Source organism: Rattus rattus, chromosome 6 (assembly GCF_011064425.1).
Source record: "Rattus rattus isolate New Zealand chromosome 6, Rrattus_CSIRO_v1, whole genome shotgun sequence".
Taxonomy (NCBI): domain Eukaryota; kingdom Metazoa; phylum Chordata; class Mammalia; order Rodentia; family Muridae; genus Rattus; species Rattus rattus.
In genome coordinates this window covers 74,435,064-74,461,597 of record NC_046159.1, presented here as the reverse complement: position 1 = coordinate 74,461,597, position 26,534 = coordinate 74,435,064, and the positions used below count along the sequence as shown (strand labels likewise).

The 26,534-nt window shown below is 43.1% G+C and overlaps 1 protein-coding gene across 2 annotated transcripts in view; it reads left to right on the top strand.

Annotated features, from left to right (window-relative positions):
- The first annotated feature begins 10,247 nt into the window (after window positions 1-10,247).
- The window catches only part of Rmnd5a (required for meiotic nuclear division 5 homolog A), a 57,930-nt gene continuing 41,643 nt past the window's right edge, over window positions 10,248-26,534 (top strand). For both annotated transcript variants that reach the window (XM_032906347.1, XM_032906346.1), the window contains exon 1: window positions 10,248-10,872. In XM_032906347.1, coding sequence (XP_032762238.1) covers window positions 10,731-10,872 — 142 coding nt within the window. In that variant the 5' untranslated portion in view covers window positions 10,248-10,730. The remainder of the gene's footprint in view (window positions 10,873-26,534) is intronic.

Genomic DNA, 26,534 nt, shown 5'->3' with positions numbered 1-26,534 from the left:
AATTAAGGAATCTTTAAAACAAACAAGCAAACAAACAAACAAACCAATGTTCACAGCTAGTAAATGCCATAAAAAGTTCTCCAGAAAGCAAGGACTGTATGGGTCAGAAATTCAGAGGAAAGTAAAGAAAGAGATGAGATACGTTCTTTCTTTTCTTACTTCTTAAAAATGGAGTTATTTTATTTATGTATGTGTGTAAATGAATCACATGTGTATGTGGGCACAGAGGCTTAGAAGAGAGTGTCCCATCCCAAGGGACTGGAATCGCAGGCAATTGTAAGCTGCCTGACTTGGGTACTGAGAACTCAACTCAGGCCCTTGGGAAATGTTACAAGTATTCTTCACTGCAGAGTCTCTCTGACCCACCTTTATTTCTCTTAACTGACTAATAGTTACAAAATTGCAACAACAATAGTAGTCAGTGTTTTAAACATAAATGTCAGCAACCAAAGGGAAGAATTAGGACTAGTGTTTTATTCTAAAGTACGCGTTCTACTGCTGAAGTGCTCTAGCGACATTTGAAAGTTAATTTAGGTTGGTGATATTGAAAACACCAGGGCAAATGGTGTTGGGGGAGGAGCACATGTGGAGTCTGAGGAGAAGCAGCACCTTGTTCAACGGGTGTGATGCTACCTACACAAAGCGTTTACACAGGGAGGGCGAGGAAGACACAGAAACGGGGAGACAGAGATTACAAACTCTCTAGAATAGGGTTTGGGGGTGTCATGTCCACCCTAACACAGGCTTAGTTTGCTTATTCTTACCTAAGGTTCAAAAGCTGGAGTTGTAATCATGGTGAATGTAAGCTCTGTGCTCCTATCACAAGACCGTACAACGTAGGATAAATTATCTACTATTTACTAGCGAGAACATCTTCACACATAAGTATGCAAACATTTGCTTTCCTGAGAGGGCCACTTCTCTGAAAGATTTGTATTCAAATTCTAGTTTTACTATTTATCAGTTGTGTAGTCTCTCTCTCTCTCTCTCTCTCTCTCTCTCTCTCTCTCTCTCTCTCTGTGTGTGTGTGTGTGTGTGTGTGTGTGTGAGAGAGAGAGAGAGAGAGAGAGAAGAGAGAGAGAGAGTGTTCATTTCTTTCTTTTTTCTTTTTTTCTTTTTTTCGGAGCTGGGGACCGAACCCAGGGCCTTGCGCTCGCTAGGCAAGCGCTCTACCACTGAGCTAAATCCCCAACCCCGATAGTGTTCATTTCTGAAGATGCAGATTAACATGTATTTGTGTGTATATAAGGGGGAAAGCTGACACTAGATATTCCTCAATTACTCTATTTTGTAAAACAGGATTTCTCACTAAACCAGGAGATCCCCAGCTTGGTTAGGCTATCTGGACAATGAGCTCCAGGAATCTGTCTGTGTCTATCCAGTGCTTGGGTTATAGATACACTTGATCACCCACACTTTTTTTTTTTTTGAAATTTTTTTTCATACAAAATCTTTTTTTTTAAGATTTATTTATTTTGTGTATATGAGTACACTGTAGCTGTCTTCAGACACACCAGAGGAGGGCATCAGATCGCATTACAGATGGTTGTGAGCCACCATGTGGTTGCTGGGGTTTGAACTCAGGACCTCTGGAAGAGCAGTCAGTGCTCTTAACCACTGAGCCATCTCTCCAGCCCTCATACAAAATCTTTTGACCGTGTTTTTCTCTTCTTTAATTATTCCAAGATTCTCCCATAATCTCTACTCTCCAAAATTTATGTTCTTTTTCTCTCTTTCAAAAAATAAATGAACAAAAGCAATAAAAAGACCTCCCCCCAACAAAAGCACAAAAACAAAAATTATAACAAGGAAAAGACTAATAAGATATTTTGAAAAATCAATAAAGCAAAATGAAACAACACATCTACAAAAATACCACTGAGTTCCTTTTGTGTTGGCCAACTACTCCAGGGCATGGGGCCTGCCCTGACGCGTGGTTCCGTATCAAAGAGACCCCATTGGGGAAAAGTTCCTTTTCCTTTGCCAGTGGATATCAATTACAGATAGCTTCTCAGTTATGGGTGGGACTCTGGGTCCTCATCTGAGTGCAGGAACCCACATGGTTTGAATCTGTGCAAGTCTCACGCATGCTTCTACAGTCTCTGAGGTAATAAATGCCTCCATCTTGTTGTGTCTGGAAGAGACTGTTTCTTTGGAGCCATCCACCTTCTCTGGCTTACACTCTTCCCACCTTCCCTTCCTCATTGATTCCTGAGCCTCTCGGAAAGAGGTTTGATTAAAACATCCCATTTAAGACTGAGTGTTCTCTGTCGTTGCCTACACAGTCTCCAGTTGTGGATTTCTATGTTAATTACCATGTACTGCAAGAAGCTTCTTTTACGTGGGCCGAGTGAGGCATTGATCTATGGGTATAGCACTATGCGTGCCATTAGCAGTTATTTTAATGTTACGCTCCTTTAGCAGAAGAAGAGTAGTAGATTTTCCACTAGACCCACGGCCTAGCTAGCCTCTGGTTGTTGTCTATTTAGCAACTGGATTGGCCTCCAATCCAAGCAGAAAGTGGTTGGCAGCTTCTGTAACATTTCTGCCACCATCACGCCAGTACATCTTACAAGCTGTCAGTTGCAGGGTCTGTAGCTGGGTGACACTGATAATTATGTTCCTCCTCAGGTAACATGCAGAGTGCCTTTAGTACCATGGCTGCTGGTCAGTAGGATGAAGCCTCTAGCAGGGCACCAGCTGAACTTTGCTTATGTGGAAGGATGTAAGTGTTGTTTTCAGCAGCAGGGCCTTACTGTCAGTTGTAGAAAGTAGCCAATGGCTTTGACAATAGCCTGTGATGTTTGGGTGTTTCCATAGGGCCCTTTTGGCCAATGACTCAACAAGATATAGCTCATTCCTAGCACTGCAGACTTTATTTGGTGGCTTAGGATATTTTGTTGGGGCATTGTTTCCACTATTATTTGGTGGCTCTATTTGGATTCCTTTCATATATGTATATACTTTAGGAAGCTTCTATACTAATAGGGTTCTAAATATTTTTTCAAATGGCCTTTAGTGTTAGTTGTCCCTACCCAAATTCTCTTTCACCGTTTTCTCCCTTACCCCCTCCTACTTAATGTTTCTATTCTAATTTCCCCTTCATCTGCCCATAATACTATATTCTATTACCCCTTTCCATGGGAGTTCTTTCTGTCCCCTTAGTAAGTATCTAATTTTTGTGGTTATTTGAATTGCAGTGTATGTACATGTGCATGTATGTGCGTGGTGTCTTCATCAGTTTATACATACCACATGTGCAGTTGCCTGAGGCGGCCAGAGACCATCAGATTTCCTGAAACTGGAGTCACAGGCAGGTGTGAACCACCCGATATTGGCGCAAGGAATCAAACCCTCTCCAAGAACAGTAACTGCTCTGCTCTTAACTGTTGAGCCATCCCTCTAGTTGGAGTCAGAGATAGTAGCAGATTTAAAATGGAGCACATTTCATATTTTAAGCCCTCGGTAAATGGTAGCTGTTATTAGAAACAAACAACCTCCCCCCTGCCCCGCAACGCAGCAACTTCACTACGTTGCCATAATGAGGAGGTCATGATTCGAACTCAAAGCTTTCAGAAGCAGGGAGGATGCAACATCCTACACCAATTCCATTGTGCAGCATCTCACATTACTTAAGAAGCACTGACATCTCTGTCACTCAGAGTTGGTGGGAACAAACATAGAACTCATCTCTTCTAAGTTACCCATTTTGTAGATAAGGAAATTGAGGCTGGGAGGCATTGAAGGAATTACTTCAAGGTTACAGTGTCAGCACCCATCCTGCTCTACCCGGTAAAGCACACAAATATGAGGTCAGGAAACTAAGACATCTGGATTACAGAAAGAAAATGAATCCGACCAATATAACCCAAAGGAGCATGTCCACAAGGTATAAATATCCCTGGGGCTGAGTACCAGACACAGGGACCACCCTCACCAGAACTCTAGGGGGAGTAGCGAGCATATTTGCTTGGTAGCTGGATGAGAACCATGGTAGCCAGAAAAGTAGTGAAGGTGGTGCTGTGTGAGCTTGGCTGCTGTGCATGGGCTAACCTCTGTTAACATTCATGGAGCAGAAAGGGGAGCAAGTTGGCATAAAAGAAACATACCGTTTTCTGCACTGCCCAATGATCCTAGAGAGTAGGTCACAATGCAAACAAATACCATCCATCCAGCTGGCAAATGTCAATATTTCCCAGACCATACCTGGATACAAAGAGCAGAAGGCATTCACAGTGTGGATTCACACTGCCCCTAGACCTTATGCCTTCATTCACTTCTGAGGCTGGTCTTGGTGTAATTTCTAGAAATGGATAGGATGAAAATTGATTCTGTGAAATATTGAAGAGGAACAACTTTTTCATGATTCAGTATTTCTCAATAGTGCATTTTGTCTGTTTGCCCTACCCCACTAGCTGTGAACTGTAACAAAGCGAGGCACTGACAGCCAGCTCTGTGAAAACCTTGCTGCCTTATTTTTGAAACCACAATCAGGGTCTTTCTTATCTTTGTCTCGAAATATATTTTGCATAAAATATTTTTAAGGAGGTAAATTTTAAAAAATAGTTTTCAAATTTGAGAGTTGGGATTTAGGGATTTTTATTTATTTATTTATTTTCTTTTGGTCTTGCTTCTATCTGCTTTTCAGATTCTAAGAATTAATCAGTCTGCTCTTTTATGTCCTAGGTTGCTTTTTATTGCTGTGCTAAAGGTCATGACTGGAAGCAACTTAAGAAGGGAAGGGTCTATTTCCTCTTAAAACTTCCCAGCACGGGGTTGGGGATTTAGCTCAGTGGTAGAGCGCTTGCCTAGCAAGCGCAATGCCCTGGGTTCGGTCCCCAGCTCTGAAAAAAAAGAAAAAAGAAAAAAAAAAACTTCCCAGCACAGTTCACTGTTGAGGGATGTCAGGGCAAGAACTTAAGCAGGAACTTGAGGCAGGAACCGAAGCCTTGGAGAAGGCTGCTTGCTAGCTTCCTCTCCATGGCTTGATCATGGGAATTTTCTTAGACATTGTAGAATCTCTTGTCCAGAGCTCGCCCTACCCTCATTGAGCTAGGCACTACTGCACCAATCATTAACCAAGAAAATACCTTGTATAGACTTGCGGGTCCTCTTCCCATATAACACTAGCTTGTGTCCAGTTGACAAAAAGCCAGGACACTTTATTTCTATTTTAAAATTTAATGTATGTTGTGTGTGCTCACCTGTTTGAGTGAGGGTAGGCACATACATGTCAGGACACTTGGAGGTTCAGGGGACAACCTTGGGTGTCAATCCTTCCTTCTAACTTGTTTGAGGCAGTAGGTCTTGTGGTTAGCCACTGAGTGTGCCAGGCTGTTTCATGAGCTTCTAGATATTCTCCTATTTCTGCCTCCTGTCTCTCTGTAGAATAGCCAGGATTAGAGACACAACGACTGCATCCAGCTATATGTGGGCTCTGGGCACCCAAACTGCAGTCCTCAATCTTGTATAGACCATGCTTTACTCCTTGAAACTTCTCCCCAGGGCAAAGGAGTTACTCAAAAAGAATAACATTTTCTTTCTTTCTGTTGTTGTTACTGGACAACAAAATCAGTTTATGAAATAGTGGAGTTGGGGACCTAGATCAGTTGGTAGAATGCACAGAACCTGGGTACCCAGGAGTCTATTGTGGTATAAATCTGGAATACCGGAAGAGCCAGCATGGGGGTGTAGGCACAGGAAGATCAGGAGTTCAAGTTCATCTTTGGCTACATAATGAGTCCATCCTGGGATACTCGAGAGCCTTTCTCAACAATAAAATCCAGTAGTAAATACAATGGAATCTCTCTTTGGTAAAAATGCAAACAGAGGTGACTACAGAGGAATAAATAGGGAAATTCATCCCGAAGCTGTTCTAAACCCCTCATCCCAGGTCTGGGATTTCCAAGGATTTTTTTTGTTTTCTAAAAATGAAAATATATTTTGATCAAAAGATAACCCCCCTCCGTATTAGTTAATTGCCATGTTGCTGCTACCAAGTATTGACCAAAGCAACGCAAAGAATGGTGTATTTGGCTCAAGAATGAAAGGAACAGCCATATCGTAGGAATGAAGTCATGGCAGCAGGAGTGTGAAGTGTCACATTGCAGCCACAGTCCAGAGGTAGAGACAGTGCTGCTGCTGCTGCTGCTGCTGCTGCTGCTGCTCATCCAGTGTTTCCTTTTGGTTCTGTCTGGGCCACAGCTCATGGTATGGTGCCCACTTACAATGGGAAAGGTGGTCTTCCCATATCTCATAACCTCATCTAGAGACTCCCTTACCAGCATGTGATTCTAGATCTTGTCAAGTTGACAGTCAATATTAACCAGCACATGCCATTCCTTTCAGTCAGCCTGGCTCGGGGATAAAATGTAGGGTCTCAGGCATGGCTCTCCTAGCTCTTCTTTACTTTTTAGCCAATGTTCATTTACCTACCACAGAGTGTCAAATTTAGAGTAGAGGGGAGGACCAGAGCAAATTCCAGAATAACTGCAAAAAAAAAAAAATTCTCTGTGAAGAACAGTCCCAGGAGTTCATTCAACACTACAAAGAACTTTCCTTATGTGTATGCATTTCTTGTTATGGTTTTTAAAAATGCAAAAATCATAGAGATATTATTTGTGTCTGTTTTGGAGACTGAGTACCCACCCCCCAATCTGTTACTTTGTTCATCAATGTAACAAAATGCTTGCCAGAAACAACTTAAAAGGGGGAAAGATTTGCTCTGCTGATGGTTTCAAAGGGGTCCATCCATATTCCTGTACCTAGCTGTGAACATAGCTGTGGCAGGAGCCTGGCATGGAGAAAGATCTTCACCTCATGGTGGGTGAGAATCTGAGATCAAGGAAGGAATTGGGAACCAGCTGTAACTTCCAAAGGTTCACCTACAGGACCTACTTCCTTCAACATACTCTACAGTTTCCAGAAAGGCTAATTTAGGTAGTTGCATGTGATTGGTACTTTGTGTCGCTGTGCAGGCTCAGGTGTTGCCAATAAATAAAATTTGTCCCATTATTGGAACCTTTACTGGAAGAGAAAAATCTGAATTCCCAACTACTGAGATCAGATAGGGATCAAGTGATCATACAAGAGCCCATAGGGAACATTTCATATTCAAACCTATAATCCCTTTTTAAAGGTTTCATTGCATTTAATTTTTAAGTGTATTCCCTCAACCATATAAATTCAGTGCCTGCAAAGGGAATCAGATCCCCTGGAACTGAAGTTACAGATTATTGGCTTTGAGCTGCTGGGAACTGAATCCAGGTCCTCCTGAAGAGTATTCTTACCCACCAAACTATCTCTCCAGCCCCTAAGATACTTCTTGCTTCTAAAGACCCTTCTTTGAGAATTCAGTATTAGGGATAAACACAGTTATAAACTGGGTGAGAAGACTCATGTAAAAAGGAAACAGAAAAGTCTCTGATTTTTCAAGTACTATTGTACCTCTGAAGCTTCCTCTCACCTAACATGGTTTTCCTTCAATAAACACTTGAGAGCACTTTTTGTGTTTAAGTCAAAGAAAAGGAAAAGAAGCCAGCTCTGATCTGGGACCTACCAATGTAATTAAGTGACTGCCTTGGTGAGGTTTTTCATTGCTGTGATAAAGCACCACAAGCAAAAGCAACGTGAGGGAAAAGGGTTTATTTCCGATTATAACACTCCATTGCTAAGGGAAGTCAGGACAGGAACCTGAGGCAGGAGCTGAAGCAGAGACCATGGAGGAGCGTTCTTACTGGCTTGCTCAGCTTACCTTCTTAGACACCCTAGGATCACCTGTCCAGAGGTGACACCACTTTCCGTGAGCTGGTCTTTCTAACGAGTGGTTATTAGACTTGCTTATAGGAGATTTGATGGACATATTTTTCTCAACTGAGGTTTATTTTTGTAAATAACTAACCTTGCCAAGTTGACAGTAAATTAGCCAGGCCAATACAGAAGGCGTAGTTAACTAGAAGCTAAACTAGAAATATGGGGCAGAAATATGTGCACGTTAGATGAAGTTCTAGTGCTTTTACTATGGTCTTGGTCTCAATCAGCACTATTAGAGCTTTCAACATGGAGGAAAATATACTGATTAGCACAGTAGCCATTAGTCACCGTAGCTTACTGAGAATCTGAAATGTGGTTAGTACAGTTAAGGAACTGAATTTTTTTTTTTTATTTCACATTGATTTTAAGTAGCTACTTGGGATTAGTATCTCGCGTATCTGTGCAGGCTCAGGTATTATCAATAAATAGAATTTGCCCAGTTGTTGGACGAGAACTATCTGCAAACTTATGGTAAAAGTAAACAGCATGGGTGTAGGCTTGAATGAGCTGTGCTCAGCTCACACTGAGACTAACAGTGCTAGGTAGTAGGATGGGGCTGTGATAGGTTACACTGGGCATCCTGCAGCTAACTGGATTTGAAACTGCAGTTAACGAAGAATTGTTACTTCTGATTGGTGGCTAAGAATAGCCCTTACATGTGCCAGACATTATGTTGAAGGCTTTACATGGATTATATCATGTAGTTATTCTAACAACCTCTAGAAAAAAAGAGAGGGGGAAAGAGAGAGAGAAAAAAGGGGTGTGTGTATGACTGAAATTATCAGGGAGATCCTTGGACCAAGGGGAGGAACAAGATTTGTCTGTGCAGTGTGGCAGCTTCGGAGGGGTCAGGTGAAGGTTGCTAAGTCAGGTCCAGTCCATCCCCAAACAGGAAGAACTAAAGTGCAGTGAGGCAAGGTCACTCTAGACAGCAGTAAGATGATACCAGGCACCCTGGGGCTTGTTTTACAAAGGAAGAAGGCCTTTTGTTCTTTTGGTTGGCTGAGCACTTTCACAAAATGGATGGTAGCTAGAAAACCTTTTGAGGAGAATGGCAAGATTGCTGGAGCTAAATGGTTTTTATTTTTGAGAAGCAGGAATCAGGGCCATCTGCCAAGAGGACTAAAAGCCATGGTGTAGTGAGGAGTAGAAAGGAGCTCTGAAATACCATCAGCTGAACTCCCAAATATCCAGTATCCTTTATCATTAAAGGCCACCATATATATCATCCCATTAAATCTACCCACCCACGGAAGTATTTTCCCCCACTTGATGCTACATTATGAAAACAGAAATTGAACTTCAAAAAGGTTACCACCATAATTAAAGGAAAACAAAGACTGTCCACCAGGGTGCTGGCAGTGTTCTAGAAACAAACAGGCTACAACAAAGGGGGTTTTACTTAAGTGGTGCAAGCAAAATTCCAATTATTATTTTAGACTTTGACAAGTGATGTGGGAGGGGAAAAAATGGTGCTGTAAGAGATACGGTGGATTGATGGAGAAAATTCGGGGAGGCAGAGGTGATAAAACCATGATGGAGGTAGGAATGCTGTGAGCAGGCAAGCAAGCTGGAAACTTCAGGTCCAGGAAGGTAGATTCTCCCAGGCCCAGGCTATGAGGCAGAGACTTGGCGAAAAGCTAGTAGGATAGAAGCCTGGTGAGCAAGAGGGCACTGGCCAAGGCCAGAACCCCATGGTAAACCAGGGCAAAAGCCCTGCCTGTGCCAAGGTAAGGGCAAGGAGCAAGGGCCAGGTTGCTCAGCTCGCCCACGCGTGTTCGTGACCGCCACCAAGACGCCCAGCACGTGGACAGGGCGACAGTAAAGGCCACTTGCAGGCCGAGGGGCGTCAAAGAACCAGAATTAGCCAAGCTGGGCGTGGGCCATCCTTCCAAGAGCTACCACCTTCCATCCGTGAGCGACCCCGCCCGGGCCCTCCGCCACCAGGCAGCCAGAGTGACAGCCTTTCTTCCCGGAAGCGGGCCTCTCAGCCGAAACTTTGGTCAAAATGCCGTGCGGAGATAACACAAATTGCAAACAAGGCGAAGTCCTGGAGAAAACAGCCCTGTTGATTTATCCTGTTTCCCCTCGCGGCTTCCCAGTAGAAGATTTAAGCGCCTCTCTTCAAGTCACCCCCCTCCAACAGCGAGAGCATTGGTTTGTCCCCTCAGTCCGGATTGGCTGAAATTTTACGCCTCGGCCAGCGATTGGAGAATATTTGTCTCGTTCCTAGCCCCTGCGTCAATTCGTCGGTCTCCTGCTTCTGGGCGGAGCATCCGGGGACGGTTTCCACCCTCTTGTTTACCGGCCGCTTAGTTGACGCTCTCGATAAAGTTTCCTGTTCAGCCGCGCGGGCCAATTGCGCCGCTCGCTCCGCCCCCGCCCCCTCCCTCACGGCCTCCCGCGTGGTTCTGCCCACACCTTCAGAACGCCGGCTCTTCCTCCGCCCGCGCTTGCCCGCTGCTTACCCCGACCCCGCGTCGAGTCCGCGCTTGGTACGGCCCGCGCCACCTCCTCCTCTCGTGAGGGAGGCTCGACCCCCTCCCGGGCCGCGGCTCTTGGTGCCGCCCGGGAGAACCAGGTCATCGGCCGGTTCCCGTGAAAACAAAACAATCGGCGGCGCCGCCGGGGGCGGCCGAACGCGGCGAGACAGGGGGCCCAGGGGCGAGACGCGGCGCCGGGTAGGGCGGGCGAGCGAGCGAGCGCGAGCGGCGGGGCCCGGGCGCCATGGGGCGGGCGGGCATGGGCTGCGCGGGGCTCTCCGGGTGCCGCGGCTAGCGCGCCCGCCTTGCCTTCGTCTCCCGCGCTGCCCGCTTGCCGCCTTGGGGGAGGAGGAGCAGGACGCGGCCTCGGTGGGGCCCGGGCCGAACCACTGCGGACCCCTGGGCGCCGGGGAGCCAAGCGCCGCGGTCTCCGGCATGGATCAGTGCGTGACGGTGGAGCGCGAGCTGGAGAAGGTGCTGCACAAGTTCTCGGGCTACGGGCAGCTGTGCGAGCGGGGCCTGGAGGAGCTCATCGACTACACCGGCGGCCTCAAGCACGAGATCCTGCAGAGCCACGGTGAGGGTGGGTGCGCGGGGGTCGGGGCCCTGCGCTGTGTCTGCTGGTCCCCAGGCCGCGGCGACTTTTCCTCGTCGCGCGGACCCACCCGGAAACGCGGTGGCCTGGGGGAGCAGTCCGCTGCACACGGCTCGGGGCGGGGAGGCTTGCGTGGTCCTGCGGGCCGCAGGTGTGCGAGTGATAAAGGGGGTCTGCGCAGGACTTTGTCTAATTCTCGGCTTCGCAGACTTTTTTTCCCCTGGTGGTTCTTAGTTGAATGTTCTTAGCTGTGGGTTTCCACATCAGCCGCTGCTGGAACTTCAGAGCTGGACTTAGGTGAGCAGGCAGCTCTTCTGAAATCTCCTAGGAAGCCGGCTGATTTGAACCATTCAGCGCTCCTGCTTTAGCCTCTGTAGAGATGGATGGAGCAGTTGTCGAGTTGTTAGTTACTTGACTTACCTGGTCCAGTTTGTACTTGTTAATAATTCTTTCAGAAAACTGTTTTTCCGTAGAAAGTGTTTTGCCTAGGTTATTTCTTCAGTTGCCTGGGCTAACTTTGAGAAAGGGTTTTGTGTTTTAAAAATGACATTAGAGGTCTGGTACTTTGGAGCCACAATGCTGACCCTTTCTGAAGAGTAAAGGACTTGTAATATTAGAGATTTTTTCAAGAGGTTGGGCCCTTGTCAGTTTGAGGGCTGAACAGAAATTAAAGGGATGTTTACTAGTCAGGGAGAAAGGCTGATGGTGCAGGTGAGATTAAGGCAGTGCTAGCCCTGCCTCTCTCCTCTTCTTTCCTCTACACCTTTATTTCCCAGACATTTCAGTTGTGAGTGATTGCTCCTCCCTGGTAAAGGAGTCTGACAACTTCTGACACAGCTGTCGCTTTGGAACGCCGTATAAATATATAGAAAACATATTGATGGCTGCTTGTGAAAAGATTATTTGACTGAATTGGTGGTGACTATATACTTGATACAAACAAAATAAGGAGGGGTGTGAGGAAGTCTGGTGAATTTTGACTCATGAGGTGAAGTTTGAGCACTGACTTCTCTTCCAGAGGCCCTGAGTTCAATTCCCAGCAATCACTTGGTGAAGGGGCTGGAGAGAAGGTTAAGAGATATGAAGTTCAAGGGTCTGATGAACATAGAGCAAAGGGCTTGGGTATACGTGAGACTAAAATTGGTTGTTTTCTTTTGCTTGTGGTGTTTTGAGGTAGAGTCTCACTGTGTGGCCCAAGCCAGCTTTGAATTTATCTTTCTAGTGTTGGGATTCCCGGTGTGCCCCCCTGTGTTTTCAGATATTTCTAGGCAGACTGTGGAGATCATAGGATGTGAGATGAAAGATCGTAGGCTCTAAACACAGCCAAAGTAGAGCAGAAATGAAAAGGGCAGAAAGGATAAGAGAGGCTGCTTAGCTGGTACTTGACATTTTGTGGACAAACCAGATTATTTCGGGCTAAGAAAAAAATAGTGCACACTGAAGTGGAAGGCAATCAGTCCAAGGTGGTTCTACTTCAGTGCTTAAAGACCCTGACACCCCATTTCTCAGAGGACATCTTTGTCATTTGACCAAAAAGGAGGAAGCCAATAGGGAAAAGAGAAGAACACAGGGCTTACACCTGGAGAGGTAGGAGGAATGCTGCCTTTTTTGGGGACCAGATCAGAGATTGAGGGGTCATTTGAGAGAGAAAAGATAGAAAACAGAGTCCTTTCCAGAAGAGTGAGTATGGAAGAAGAGAGATGTGATTGTGAGGTTTGTTTTAGGGAAATTACAGTCAGTTCCAGATGGTTAAAATTATTGTAAAAATCGCCAAGTCAGGGATTTTAGGCCTCTTTGCTGGTGGGGGAACTTTGCACAAAACCTGTGGTGTGAGGGGTGGTAGGCACATATGCCTGCCGTGCTGCTGGTAGAACACATTGTTGTGCTTGTTCTCCTGTGTAACACACACCTGCTAGTCCTCTGTGGCATCCTTGTTTCCCTTTAATAAATTGACTGGGATTAAGTAAGGAGAGGTAGTTATAAAACATGAAAGAGATACACACAGTCCTGGGTCTGCTTTCTAAGGTAGCCTTTGTTTCTTTTGAGTGATAAACATGCTTTGGTATTTGATTGCAGGCTTCTCGAAACAACTAATTTCTAAGTTAAAGTTTCAAGCAGGTGATGGGCAGTGGGTATTATACTGAATCTTAAATCCGCCCCTTTCAAAGGTGCCTGCCGAAAGCAGAGTTTACCTCTATTCAGGCTTGGAATTGTGCCTTCTGGGCAAGTACTCTGGTAGGCTGGCTGCTGTGATCCAAGAGAGGGGCTCCAGTTGGGCTTCTGTCAGGGCTCCAGATCTTATGCTCCAAGCTCATGAGTGGTAGGTAATATTCCTGGGAGAAGAGAATGAGTGAATTAGAACCTTGGGGACTGTGAACATTATCTGCCAGATTGCAGAAACATCTTTTGCCAGAAGTGGGAAATCAGCCCAAGTTTAAGAAGCCATAATTTCTTAGGTTTACTTGAGTCTATAGTGGGGTGTCTGAGTGAGGTAAAAGGGATCACAGACAACTATATTAAATGAACACAGCTAGAGAATCTTTGGAAACTGGTTGTACGTATGTGGGGTCAGTAAGTTCAGCCACCATGTCAAATCCTTCCTCCAGGTTACAAACACAGCCCTAGGGGCTGACCTGGAACTGTCCAGCCAGCTTGAAATGACCTCTCTGTAACCTGAAATTGTTGCACGTGAAATTTTCTATTAGCTATGTCTTTTTAAAATGTAGCTTATGCATAAACTACAGGAGAATAAGGATGATATGGGATAGTCACTCACATTTGGTGAGTTAGTTTATGCTATCACTTTATCCATCCCTAGTTCATCAGCTTGGAAAGGGGATGGGGAAGTTTTGTTTTTTTCTTTTTTAAACGAAGCTCTGGCTTCTGTAGAGGAATATAATATTAAAGTATAAGAAGGAAATGCAGGCTTTGAGTGTGGGTGGTTCTAGAGCAGCTAAGGTGAGTAATAGGAATATGAAGGGGCAATAGAGGCTAGGGAGAGTTTAGAGAAATCTGGGTGAACTGAGCCATTCCTTTTTGTGGAGCCTGGCACCAGAGGCTTCTCTTTGCTGCCTTGGATAGGGCACGGAAGCAGGAGGATGGGCCTCAGTGGGGTGCCCAAGGTGGAAGAGGTAGAAGCAGTTATTCATGGCAAATGGAAAACAGGGACCAGTATGTTGGTCTGACGCAGTAAGACCCCTTTCTTAACCTACTTTGTTCAAGAATTGAGCTCTGCTGCTTAGCCTGAATTTTTTTGAAGTTCCCTTTTCATTAATTCCCCAACTGAGAGGAGTGCATTCCTGACTTAGTCGTGTCCACCTTGCGGTGGAAGTTTTCCCAGAAGAGAGAAATTGGCTCTAGATTGTCGTGGTTGATGTTGCTGGGGATCTTTTCTAGGATGCTCTTGGTTTAATGTGGGTGATGCCTTACTCGTTGGTGTATGTGCTCTTAGTTTTCACATATGCTTGAGGGTTTGCTTACGTCAACTTCAGCTCAGTTCCAGGCACTGGTGGTTCTGGTGAGGTCATAGACTGAATATTAGGTATAATAAGCCCAAACACACTTAGGTTTTAGTGATCTGGCTTGTGATGATTCTGCTCCTCCTTCCCCCTTTAATATTTTCCTAGTGGAAAATACAATAAAAATTTTTGTTAATTTTTTTTTCTTCCGGAGCTGAGGACCGAACCCAGGGCCTTGCGCTTGCTAGGCAAGCGCTCTACCACTGAGCTAAATCCTCAACCCCTGTTAATGTTTTGTAGTGGAAAGAAGAACAAAAAAGACTGAAACAATTTTGGTAACAGTTCACAATATACTTAAAGTGTAGTTGGAGAAATTATAGAATTAAGGATGTGTCATATTATTTTTCTGGTATTTTATACTACTACTAAAAGGAATTTGGCTGTACTGGTAATCAAACCCAGGGCCTTATGAACACTAGGGCAAGCAACTGACCACTAAGCTATCTATGTATCCCCAAGAAGTTCTCTTGCTTTTTTTTTTTTAAGATTTATTTATTTATTTATTTATTTAAGTACAGTGTTGCTGTCTTCAGACACACAAAAAGAGGGCATCAGATCTCATTACAGATGGTTGTGAGCCACCATGTGGTTGCTGGGATTTGAACTCAGGAACTCAGGAAGAGCAGAAAGTGCTCTTAACCACTGAGCCATCTCTCCAGCCCCTCTCTTGCTTTTTTAAATTTAAATTTTATTTATTTTGAGTAGGTAATGAATGCAGATCGTTTGAATCTAAAAAAAAAAAAAAAAAAAAAAGGCTTCCTGGGAACAAGCTTCTTCACTGTTCCAGAACCACCTCATTGCCTGACAGGTGGAGATGCTAGTTTCCATTAAATAAATAAATAAATAAATTGATTGATTGATTGCAGTAATGGGGCCCACTGGTAGATTTCTTGCCTAGCACCTCAAAAATGGCAATATGATTACCTGTCACCTTTTAAAATGGCATCTGTGTATTTACACTTAACTATCACTACATTTGATGAATTGGTTAAAGATACCATTATGTGTGCAGTGATGAACACATAAAAGCACCTTAAACAATTTTTGCCTGTATTCATTTATTTTGTGTGTGTGCGTATTTGTAATTGTAAAACTTAAACTATAACTCCTATAATGATCTTACTGGTGAGTCAGAAAATAGCTGAACATTTGGTTACTAGTGTCAAAGCTCTTCCTTGTTTTAAGTTGGAGAGTGACACATGTGAAGCTAATTAGGCAAGTGAGTGTAAAAAATACGGAGATAACATTTTAAACTCATATTTAGATCACCAAGGTCTAAATGCATACTATTTAGGTCTATTATACTGTTAAATTAATAGAGAGAAGCCAAGGGTTGAAGATCGAATGTGCATAAGCTTCCAGTCTAGAAACTGGGTTGTATGTATTACACATACATGTTGAAAAATATGCATATGTGTACATAGAGAAGTGTTGTATGCTAAGTGTGACCTGCCTATGTCAAGTATAATTTACAAGTAGAAGGAATCAGTTAGGGCCCAGTAGACTCATAAAAACCTTACTTTTTAGCTAACTTGGGTTAGATCACATAACCAGGCCCCATTTGTTGAAATTGTGCTAAATGTTAGTAGATACTCTTGAAAGAATTGACTTTTAAGCTTTGACTTGAGTGCAGTGTGGTCTACAATAAACACCTAGTGTGGAAAATGGCTTGTGAGTGGGTCATAAATAAAAGTTTGGGTGGATGGCTATACCATTGTTCAAGCACAGTAAGAGCAAAATAGATGGGTTGCCAGGCTACTCAGGCTATTTTAAGTAGGAAAATAGAAGGTCAGTATGTTTCCAGTTGGACTTAAAAGCGGATTTAACTTTTGTTAGCCATTCCTGTCTAGGCTCCTGGAGGAGACAATTTTTTGTTGTATGGAACACTGTTCATTTAGATTTGTGTGTTATCCAGTATTCTTTGGGTTTCAGGTGGCATGCAATTTTAATAAAAGTAGACTTTTTAAACATGACTACATAGGCTCCAGTTAGCAAGACTGGCTCCTGAGACACTGGAGGTGACATCAGGAAGCCTTGTCTTCCGTCATTAGTGCTTTCCATGATTACTTGAATTCTCAGAGTTTTCCTCATTTAGAGGTGAGGATGACCGACCTAGCTCAAAAGACAGGAACGTGGCTAGTAAGATTTCCCAACAATACTTTCTTGTTTTGTATTCCTGGTCACCTTGAGCTCTCCTCGTCCTGCTTGTGTGAGGCAGAAGAAAAGCTTGAAGAGTGTGGGAAAGGCACATTGCCCCTAGCATATGCTGATGAAAATGGAAGAACTCTGAGTTAAATCAACCATTGTGTTCCCTGAGAAGCATTGGTGACTAGCCTGGCCTTTACCGCCCAGCTTTTAGTCTTGTATCCTGTGTGCATATAGTTGTAAATACTGAGCTGTTTAAAATGACCTTGTCTGTAAGCTTAAATGGATCTTACTTCTTGCACCTTTGGGGACTTGTTTGACATGGCTTTGATGCCATATAGTAAATATAAAGCCATTTCTAAGATTATCTCTTAGGTATCTTCTAATTCTGGATAGTAACATAGCTCAGGGGCTGTCCCAGAAATAGACAGATATAGCTTGTTCTAGAAAAGTTACAAAGGACAAGTTATCTGTGAACTTTGTATGTTGTTAGGGAGATGGGGACTGGCATGGACTTTAACACAAGCAGTGCTTTGTAATACAAGACCATTCATACAGACCATGAGGGTGAGGAATGGTAGAGAGGAGTCTGGCTTAGGGTTGAGAGACTGCCTACCTGTGGTTGGTTTTAATAATACAGGAGATGAATGAGAACCAGAGGATGGCAAGAACAAAGGTATAGAAAGGGAGATGGTGAGAGAGAGTGGGATAAAAGCATTAAAATTGGAAACATTCTGTAAAATCCTGGACACCAGGGAAAGAGCGAGATGGGGAAGACACTGACAGTGAGTCTTCAGTAAGGATGGGGCAGAGGCTTGACTAGAGGCCTTTTGCCCACAACGCTCAAGTTGAAGTTTGGGCCTGTTCTTGGGCAGTAGTGGTGGAAATGTGGAAATGTGGCTTCCTAAGGGATCTTTGAGAGTGACTGGGACTTGTGCAAGGATGGAGTTGGGCAGAAAGTTATAAAAATCAAAGATTCATCTAAGCAGGAGTGAAAGAGATAATTATGGAACCAAGAAAAAAACAAGCTGGGAAAAGTGGGAGGAGAAACATGTGTTTGATTTTTTTTTTTTTTAAATATGAAATCCAGATTTAAAAGTTACATTGGGTTCAATCATTCAGTTTTGAGATACTTAGAGATTAAGTGTCTGTATTTTGAATATGAGGTCTTTAAAAATAAGGACTATCTAGAAGACATTTAAAAACTTGTACCTGCAAGTTTTTCTCTGTAGTTCTTGTCATATGTGCTTTGACGTCCTCCACCCTAACCCATGACAGTCATTGGTTAGTTCTCTGCCCTAAGAACACTGTTGTCTATACCATGCAGTTGAGCCTGACTTAGAACACCCATCTGTGAGGCCTCTGCTCTGTTCTAAATGGTCAGGCAGGGCTTGGACACCAAAATGCCTTCTTTAGGGATTTGAGTGAATGTGATGAGTATGTCCCCTTCCTCTGGGTTAGGTCAGAAAACTTACCTATTGAACAACTATAGCATAGGCCTTAAGGTTGCTCTCAGGAAGGCCACAGCTCTCCTTGGCCACATTTAGACTATTAATGCTATGAAATAGTCCTTTGTTATTTTTAACATCAGACTTAGCTTTTCAAGTTTCTGTTTTAGTACTTTGCAAGGAGATCCTTGTTCACTCTGACAGGTGACTTTGTCAGTTTTAAGTCCTAACGTCTTTTCTCTATGAACTAGTAACACAAGGGAACACTGCTGGCCAAGGCTTTGATGCTCAAATGTTAATTAAATCTAAATGTCATCATTTTCTCCCCTGCTTTTGACATTTTGGGGGTTTTGTTTTGGTTTCCTTTTATTTTTAACTATTAAGATTCTAACTGGGAATAGTGGTATACACAACTTTAGCTCTCCCCCCCCCCCAGCTGAGGACTGAACCCAGGGCCTTGCGCTTGCTAGGCAAGCGCTCTACCGCTGAGCTAAATCCCCAACCCCTGGTATACACAACTTTAATCCCAGCATTTGGGTGAGTTTAAGGTCATCCTCATCTACAGAGTGAGTTCCAGGCTAGCCAGAGCTACATAGTGAGACCCTGTCACGAAAAAAATAATAAGTAAACAAGCAAAAATAAAAGGTTTCAAAGAAAAGACTCTAAGAAAGAGTGGGTTATAAAAATACCCCTCTCTAGTCTTCTTAATGATACCTAATATTCATTTGAATTCGAGCTCTAAGAATGAGTCAGTCTATCTGTCTATCAATCTATCATTAGTCTCATATTTTAGGCCGGGCTGGCATTTACTGTCGGTAGCCTAGGGTGACCTTTAACCTACGACCATCCTTCATTACCCCGTCTACACTCTATGCTGGGATCTCAGGGGAATGTATCTCCAACCTCATGCTGGGGATAGAACCTAAGACTTTATGTAAGTTAGGCAAACACCCTTACACTCCAGCCCTGTGCACTTGTTAGTTTATTTATTCTAATCTTTAAGAACTTATTTTCATTGAATTTACAGGATCTGAGTTTTCATTTAGGTATAGTTAGGATTAGGTTTTCTAAGTGAACTTTTATTTCTCTGCATTATAACTTGTTTCCTAATTTGTTTGCTCTATTCTGCTAAGATCTCTGTCCATTTTGTGAAAGTGCATAATTCAGGAGAGAGCAAACCCAGTATATTTATAAACTAATGTTTGCCTCTAGCATATTTATAAAGATATATAAGTAGGGTCTGTGATTTCTAAGAAATCTGACAGTTCATTTTTACCAAAATATTTTTATTTTAGATCGTAGACTTTGAAAATCTGAGTTATAATTTTCTTGGATATTAGCAATACCTTTTTGTGTTTTCTGCCTCACTGGTTTTATAATGTTCGCCATGTAGAGGGCCCTGTCTCATATGACTACTGGGAGGCCTGAACGTGATGGTATAGTGACACGCTTAAGATCCCTTTTAAAGACCTAGTTAGAACTATGATTGTCAGCTGATGGGCAGATGTTTCAATCTTCTGCATTTGAATGCTGCTCAATGTCAGCTGTGGTTTTAACAATGGTATATTTTGTTAACAGTGAATGCTTGTGTAGTTGTTTAGTGTCACCTTCCACCCCATATGAAAATAAGCACCAGACAAATTTGAAAGTTCAAACACTGGGTTGGAATTTAGTTGTCAGTTTTACTATCTTTGACTCAATTTAGGTTGGTCAAAATGTGAGGGAATCTTAACACAGTTGGCCACTTGGGTTTCTTAGCTCTGTGATGAATAAGGAGAAATATAGAACAAGTAAAAGGTAGAGGGTACTTTAGGATATTTACTCGGCTATGTTCAGATATTAGGATGTACTTTTTGAAAAAATATTTCTTTGTGGTGTGTGTGTGTGTGTGTGTGTGTGTGTGTGTGTGTGTGTGTGTGTGTGTGTATTGAAGCCAGGACAACTTTGTGGAGTCCTTTCCCATCTTTATGTGGGCTCTGGGAACCAAAGTCATCAGGCTTGGCAGCGAGCACCTTTACAAACTGAGCCATCATGGTGAATGCTGGGATGCACTTTGATAAACAGACAGTGAGATGGGTGTCTCTCTATCTTTAACACAACTTAGGATATTTTTATTTATAAATGAAGATGCTAACTCAAAAGTGACTGGTGTCAGAATACAAACCTGTGTATTCCTGCTCTGTGGTCGCAGCAGGTGTTTGAAAGAGAGAAGGAACTTAGGACAGAAGGGGAGTAGGAGGACTTATTGTGCCATATTTGAAAATAAGAGTATGTGCACACATAGGCTAATATAATAGTTCTAAGGGAAATAGTGGGAGGAAAGAGGAATGTGTATGTGCATGCGTATGAAGACTGTGGGACTGGGAAGGAGGGTACTGTTCTGTATACTATTATTTCCAGGCTTAAATGTAGCCCAGAGTGCTGTTATGTAGGAGACACTAAATATTCTTCAAGAAGCCAGGGAATCCACAAACTGCTGTCTGTGAAGCTGCTGGCAGCTTTAGAGTATGTTGGTAATACCAGTCTCCTGTGATGGACTTGAAACCAAGAGTGTTGTGCAACATCTATTATTTTTATATTCATTTTGTAAAGGATTGTTGACCCAGGTGTTGTGATGCACACCCTAGACTCCTAGTACTTTGGAGATGGGATCAAGAGGAATGTGAGTTTGGAGGCAGTCTGGGATATAAAACAAGACCCTGGAAAAAGCAAAACAGGAAAGCCGCCTCCAACAACAACAGTACCACAAGTTACTGAATGCAGTTATGTACCAGTCACCATAGCTAACTGTTAGAGGTTGAATACTATGCTTCAGTTAGTTTCTTGGGAATCATAGACAGGTATAACAACAAAGTGTAACACCCGGATTGGGAAGCAGAGGATGCCAATGAAACAGACATTTTTGTAACATACTGTTTCTGTGACACTAATGGACATAAATCTTGAAATGACCAGGCATAGAAGCTGGCAGGTAGACCTGGACTCCTAGCCAGACAACATAAAAACCATGTCAACTCAGTTAGGGATAGTTAAGTTTGGTGAATGTCTGGTTTTGGAGGGGTCACTCACTGACTTAAATTTCTGAAAATATACTTAAAATCTGTTTCTGAAACAGAAGGTGATAGCCAGATGTGGTAGCTCATTCCTAATAGCAGCATGGGGAATCTGAGGTAGGAGGGTCACTGAGTTCATGGGTGGCCAGTTTGATCTGCAGAGTAAGATCTGTTCTAAAAACTACTGCTGCAACAACAATGACAACAAAATAATAATAATTAAATATCGATTGTTTTTAAAGGTGCTATTGTGTCCCCCTCCCTGTACTGGGGATCCTATATGCTAGGCAAGTACCCTATCATGGAGTTACATCCCTACAGTTACAGAAGTGATTTTTAACTCACTTGTTGTGTGTGATGGTTGAATATTTAATTTTAATATTCTAATTAATGCTCACAGTCATTTAATCAAGTCATGTTAGTTGGGACCTTATAATGTACTTGTCACGAAGAATGCCGGAGTGTCTCAGTTGCATTCATATGCGGTCCAGGGAATCTATCACATTGAAAGATACAGTGGACACAGGACTTTATCCTGAGTGAAAAGTGGCCAGTCTGAGCTCTACTTTAGATATGGTAAAAATTAAAGATGGTTGTTTTATTATTTCCACTTTTTATCTAGGAAGTAAATTAATTAAATTTGTTTCACAGGAAGGTTCTAGAAGCAGGTTGTGTTTTCATAGATCAGAAAAACATTAAGACTTCCCCATTAGGACTTAGAAGTTTGATCTTGTCTCAGTCAGTCTGGTCATTTTACTGATTTTCAAATCTGTTTTTACCTCTGGTTGCTTTCCACTGAGTACATTTGAAAATGCATTAGTGGATCCTCTCTGAACGGGGCTTTCCTTCAGGTAATTCCATAATAGTTTTCTTGAGCTTCCAAATAGGAAGGCATTGCTTAATGGCAGGAATGTGTTATGAGAAGTGCCATTGCAGAGTTTCATTGTCGTGTGAAGGTTGACATGTACTTACACACCTAGATGGCACAGCCTCTTGCGTATCATCATGTAGGTGGCCCATTGTTATTAAGCCATCTTTATGTAGTACGTGACTGTCTCAGGTGTCTGACTGAACTTGGAGCTCACTGATTCAGTAACACTGTCTAGCCAGCAACCATCAGGGACTCTGAGTCTCTGGCTCCCCAGGGGTGGGGTTATAGGTATGTGCTGCTGCACCGGCTTTTTATATTGTACATGGAGATCCTCATGTTTGTTTAGCAAGCACTTTACCGACTAAGCCGGCTCCCTGCTCTCTCCACCCAGCTGTTTTTAAATTGAATTGTCATGCTGTTGTTGATTTGGAAGAGTGTGTTTTGTTTTTTTATTATTTTTGCTGTATTGAGGGTTTTACCTGTAACCTTGCACAAGCTAGGCAAATGTCCGGCCACTGAGTTGTATCTCTCTATATTGATACATTGGGTGTATGTATAAGTGTGTATGTATGTGTTTCCTTGTAAGTTTAGCTTTGTCCTTGATACATTAAGAGTGTGATTTGCAAGTATTTTCTCCCATTCTGGTTTATCATCTTCCAGAGACAGAGTCTCATGTGGCCAGGGCTAGCTGTAAACTCTTGTCCTTAATTCTACTTTCCAGGCGCTAGGATTACAAACACACAGGCTCTGAAACTTTATTTTTAATGAAGTCAAGTTTAACTATTTTCCTTTGGTTACTTATGCTTTTGATGTCATGTTTAAGAAACCATTGGTTAATTGAAGATCCAGAATAAATTAGTTTTCTTACAAGGTTCTAGTAGTTTCAACTTTTTGATTTTGGAGCTTTATTCTGTTTGAGTTAATTTCTGTGTATGATGTGATGCTTTTGCAAATAGCAGTCTTGTCCCAGCACTAGTTGAATAATTCTTTCCTTTGCTTCATTCACTGTCAGTCCAAAGTTTTGTATGCCTTGCACAGTTTTATCATGCATGTAAGATATGGCATGCACACTATGTGGTTAAGAACCTTATCTCATGGGGTTGGGGATTTAGCTCAGTGGTAGAGCGCTTGCCTAGCAAGCGCAAGGCCCTGGGTTCGGTCCCCAGCTCCGGGGAGGGGAAAAAAAAAAAAGCTGCTAAGAACCTTATCTCACATCAAACCAGATACACTCAAACTAATAGAAGAAAAACTAGGGAAGCATCTGGAACACATGGGCACTGGAAAAAATTTCCTGAACAAAAAACCAATGGCTTATGCTCTAAGATCAAGAATCGACAAATGGGATCTCATAAAACTGCAAAGCTTCTGTAAGGCAAAGGACACTGTGGTTAGGACAAAACGGCAACCAACAGATTGGGAAAAGATCTTTACCAATCCTACAACAGATAGAGGCCTTATATCCAAAATATACAAAGAACTCAAAAAGTTAGACCGCAGGGAGACAAATAACCCTATTAAAAAATGGGGTTCAGAGCTAAACAAAGAATTCACAGCTGAGGAATGCTGAATGGCTGAGAAACACCTAAAGAAATGTTCAACATCTTTAGTCATAAGGGAAATGCAAATCAGAACAACTCTGAGATTTCACCTCACACCAGTGAGAATGGCTAAGATCAAAACTCAGGTGACAGCAAATGCTGGCGAGGATGGAGAAAGAGGAACACTCCTCCATTGTTGGTGGGATTGCAGACTGGTACAACCATTCTGGAAATCAGTCTGAGGTTCCTCAGAAAATTGGACATTGAACTGCCTGAGGATCCAGCTATACCTCTCTTGGGCATATACCCAAAATATGCCCCAACATATAAAAAAGACACGTGCTCCACTATGTTCATAGCAGCTTTATTTATAATAGCCAGAAGCTGGAAAGAACCCAGATGCCCTTCAACAGAGGAATGGATACAGAAAATGTGGTACATCTACACAATGGAGTATTACTCAGCTATCAAAAACAACGACTTTATGAAATTCGTAGGCAAATGGTCGGAACTGGAAAATATCATCCTGAGTGAGGTAACCCAATCACGGAAAAACACACATGGTATGCACTCATTGATAAGTGGCTATTAGCCCAAATGCTTGAATTACCCTAGATGCCTAGAACAAATGAAACTCAAGACAGATGATCAAAATGTGAATGCTTCACTCCTTCTTTAAAAGGGGAACAAGAATAATACCCTTGGCAGGGAATAGAGAGGTAAAGATTAAAACAGACACAGAAGGAACACCCATTCAGAGCCTGCCCCACAGGTGGCCCATACATATACAGCCATCCAATTAGACAAGATGGATGAAGCAAAGAAGAGCAGGCCGACAGGAGCCGGATGTAGATCGATCCTGAGAGACACAGCCAGAATACAGCAAATACAGAGGCGAATGCCAGCAGCAAACTACTGAACTGAGAACGGGACCCCTGTTGAAGGAATCAGAGAAAGAACTGGAAGAGCTTGAAGGGGCTCGAGACCCCTTATGAACAACAATGCCAAGCAACCAGAGCTTCCAGGGACTAAGCCACTACCTAAAGACTATACATGGACTGACCCTGGGCTCTGACCTCATAGGTAGCAATGAATATCCTAGTAAGAGCACCAGTGGAAGGGGAAGAAGCCCTTGGTCCTGCCATCACTGAACCCCCAGTGAATGTGATTGTTGGGGGGGGGCAATGGGGGAGGATGGGGAGGAATACCCATAAAGAAGGGAGGGGGAGGATTAGGGGATGTTTGCCTGGAAACAGAGAAAGGGAATAACACTCGAAATGTAAATAAGAAATACTCAAGTTAATTTAAAAAAAAAAAAAAGAACCTTATCTCACCTTGGGGCCGTATGTGCGTTTGGCAGATGTTGGCGTACACAAGAAATTGTTAACTGGTATAAACTAGTGCCAGAGGAATGAGTAGAGAACAGGAATTAGCAGAAGAGGAACCAAGTCAAGGAACCAAGATGTTTGTAGAGAAGGAAGGCCATTTTTAGAGGAAGACCACTGAAGTTAGGCAAGGTTTAGTCCAGATCTCAGTGCCCCACACTGGTGCAGTTAAACGCTTCTGCTGCAAAGGAGTAAATTAGATTGTGTTGGAAGTTGGAATCGTCTGACTTAAAGTTTGTGTGATTATGTTTAGAGATGAGGGTATTTCCTTTCTGTTGGACTGCCCTGTACAGTTTGGACAGCTTGAAGCACTACCTTCTGTTTGCGTCTCAGGTCGCCTTACTTATTGCATTCCTTTTCCACAATCCCTGCAACCTTGTAGGATGTCTTTTCCTGAAACTTTTGAGAAACTATTCTTGTGGTTATGATATCTGTGCTGGGCTGGAGAGATGGCTTAGCGGGTTAAGAGTATTGACTGCTCAGGTTTAGAGGTCGTGAGTCCAATGCCCAGCAACCACATGGTGGCTCACAACTGATGCCCTCCTCTGGTGTGTCTTAAGACAGCTACAGTGCACTTATACCTACACTGCACTTATACTACAGTGCACTTATAGCTACAGACACCAGTGCTGTAAATCCAGTGGCCAATGTTCAGTCCATAGCTTACTTAGTGCTTTTGTCATCATTCTTATTCCCTGTACCTTGGCAGATTTTCCCATAATTGATTTCCTCCCTATCTTTAGGCTTCAGTAGTCTGTTAGTCTGCGTTTCAGTTCTTCCTCATGTCTTCCTTTCACCACTTCTCTGAATCTGTACTGTACTTTCATTTAGTTTCATAGTTGAAGAATAATTTGTGTGCCATTGCTGCACAGTTTGTCTCTCTAGTTCTGGCACTGATCCTGACCTCCAGGCCTGCATATCCAGCTGTCTCCCATGTGTGCAGTGGTCAGCATCTCGTTTAGTAAGTACCAGTTAAAGCTCCCTCTTTCCTGGCCCTCAGATGTGCGCATCTTTCTGTTTCATCTTACTTATAGGCAACATCATCTTTGTATGTGGCTCATTATAAAACTTGGAAACAACTGTGAGGCTTTCCCTTCCTCCAGGCCAATCAGAAAGTACTAGGCTGTCATCTGTCAATTGGGTTGTTGCTACAGTTGCCCACCTTGCTGTCCTGAGTCTGTTCTTGCCCTCCTCTTGTCCACCAGAGCAGTCATATGAAAATATCAGTAGGTGCTTGCTCTGCTTCAAACTGTAGTGACTCATTCCTTATGTCACATAGTAAAAACTAGTCTTTACAGCACAAACAAGAACCTACAAAAACTAGGAGCCAGTTGTCTCTTGAACCTGTTTTCCTGCTATTTCCCCAGGCAGAAGTTGCTATTAGACACACTAGCTTCTTCACTATTCCGTCAGTATTCTAGGTGTGTATATTCTGTGTAAGGCTGCCCAGGTTGGCCTCTTGGTCATGGTCTCTTGCCTTAGCTGAGGTTATAGGCATTATCTACCATGAAACTGCAATAGGATGGACTTGTGCTGTTGCCTGTTGGAATGCATCCTCTCCTCCCGAGGTAGCTAGTTATGTCATTTATTCAGATCTTCCATGCCCATTCATCTTGGCTTTTGTTTTTGCAGTTGATTGATCCCACTCACCCGTCTCCCCCCACTCCCCTAACAGCAGTGATCTTT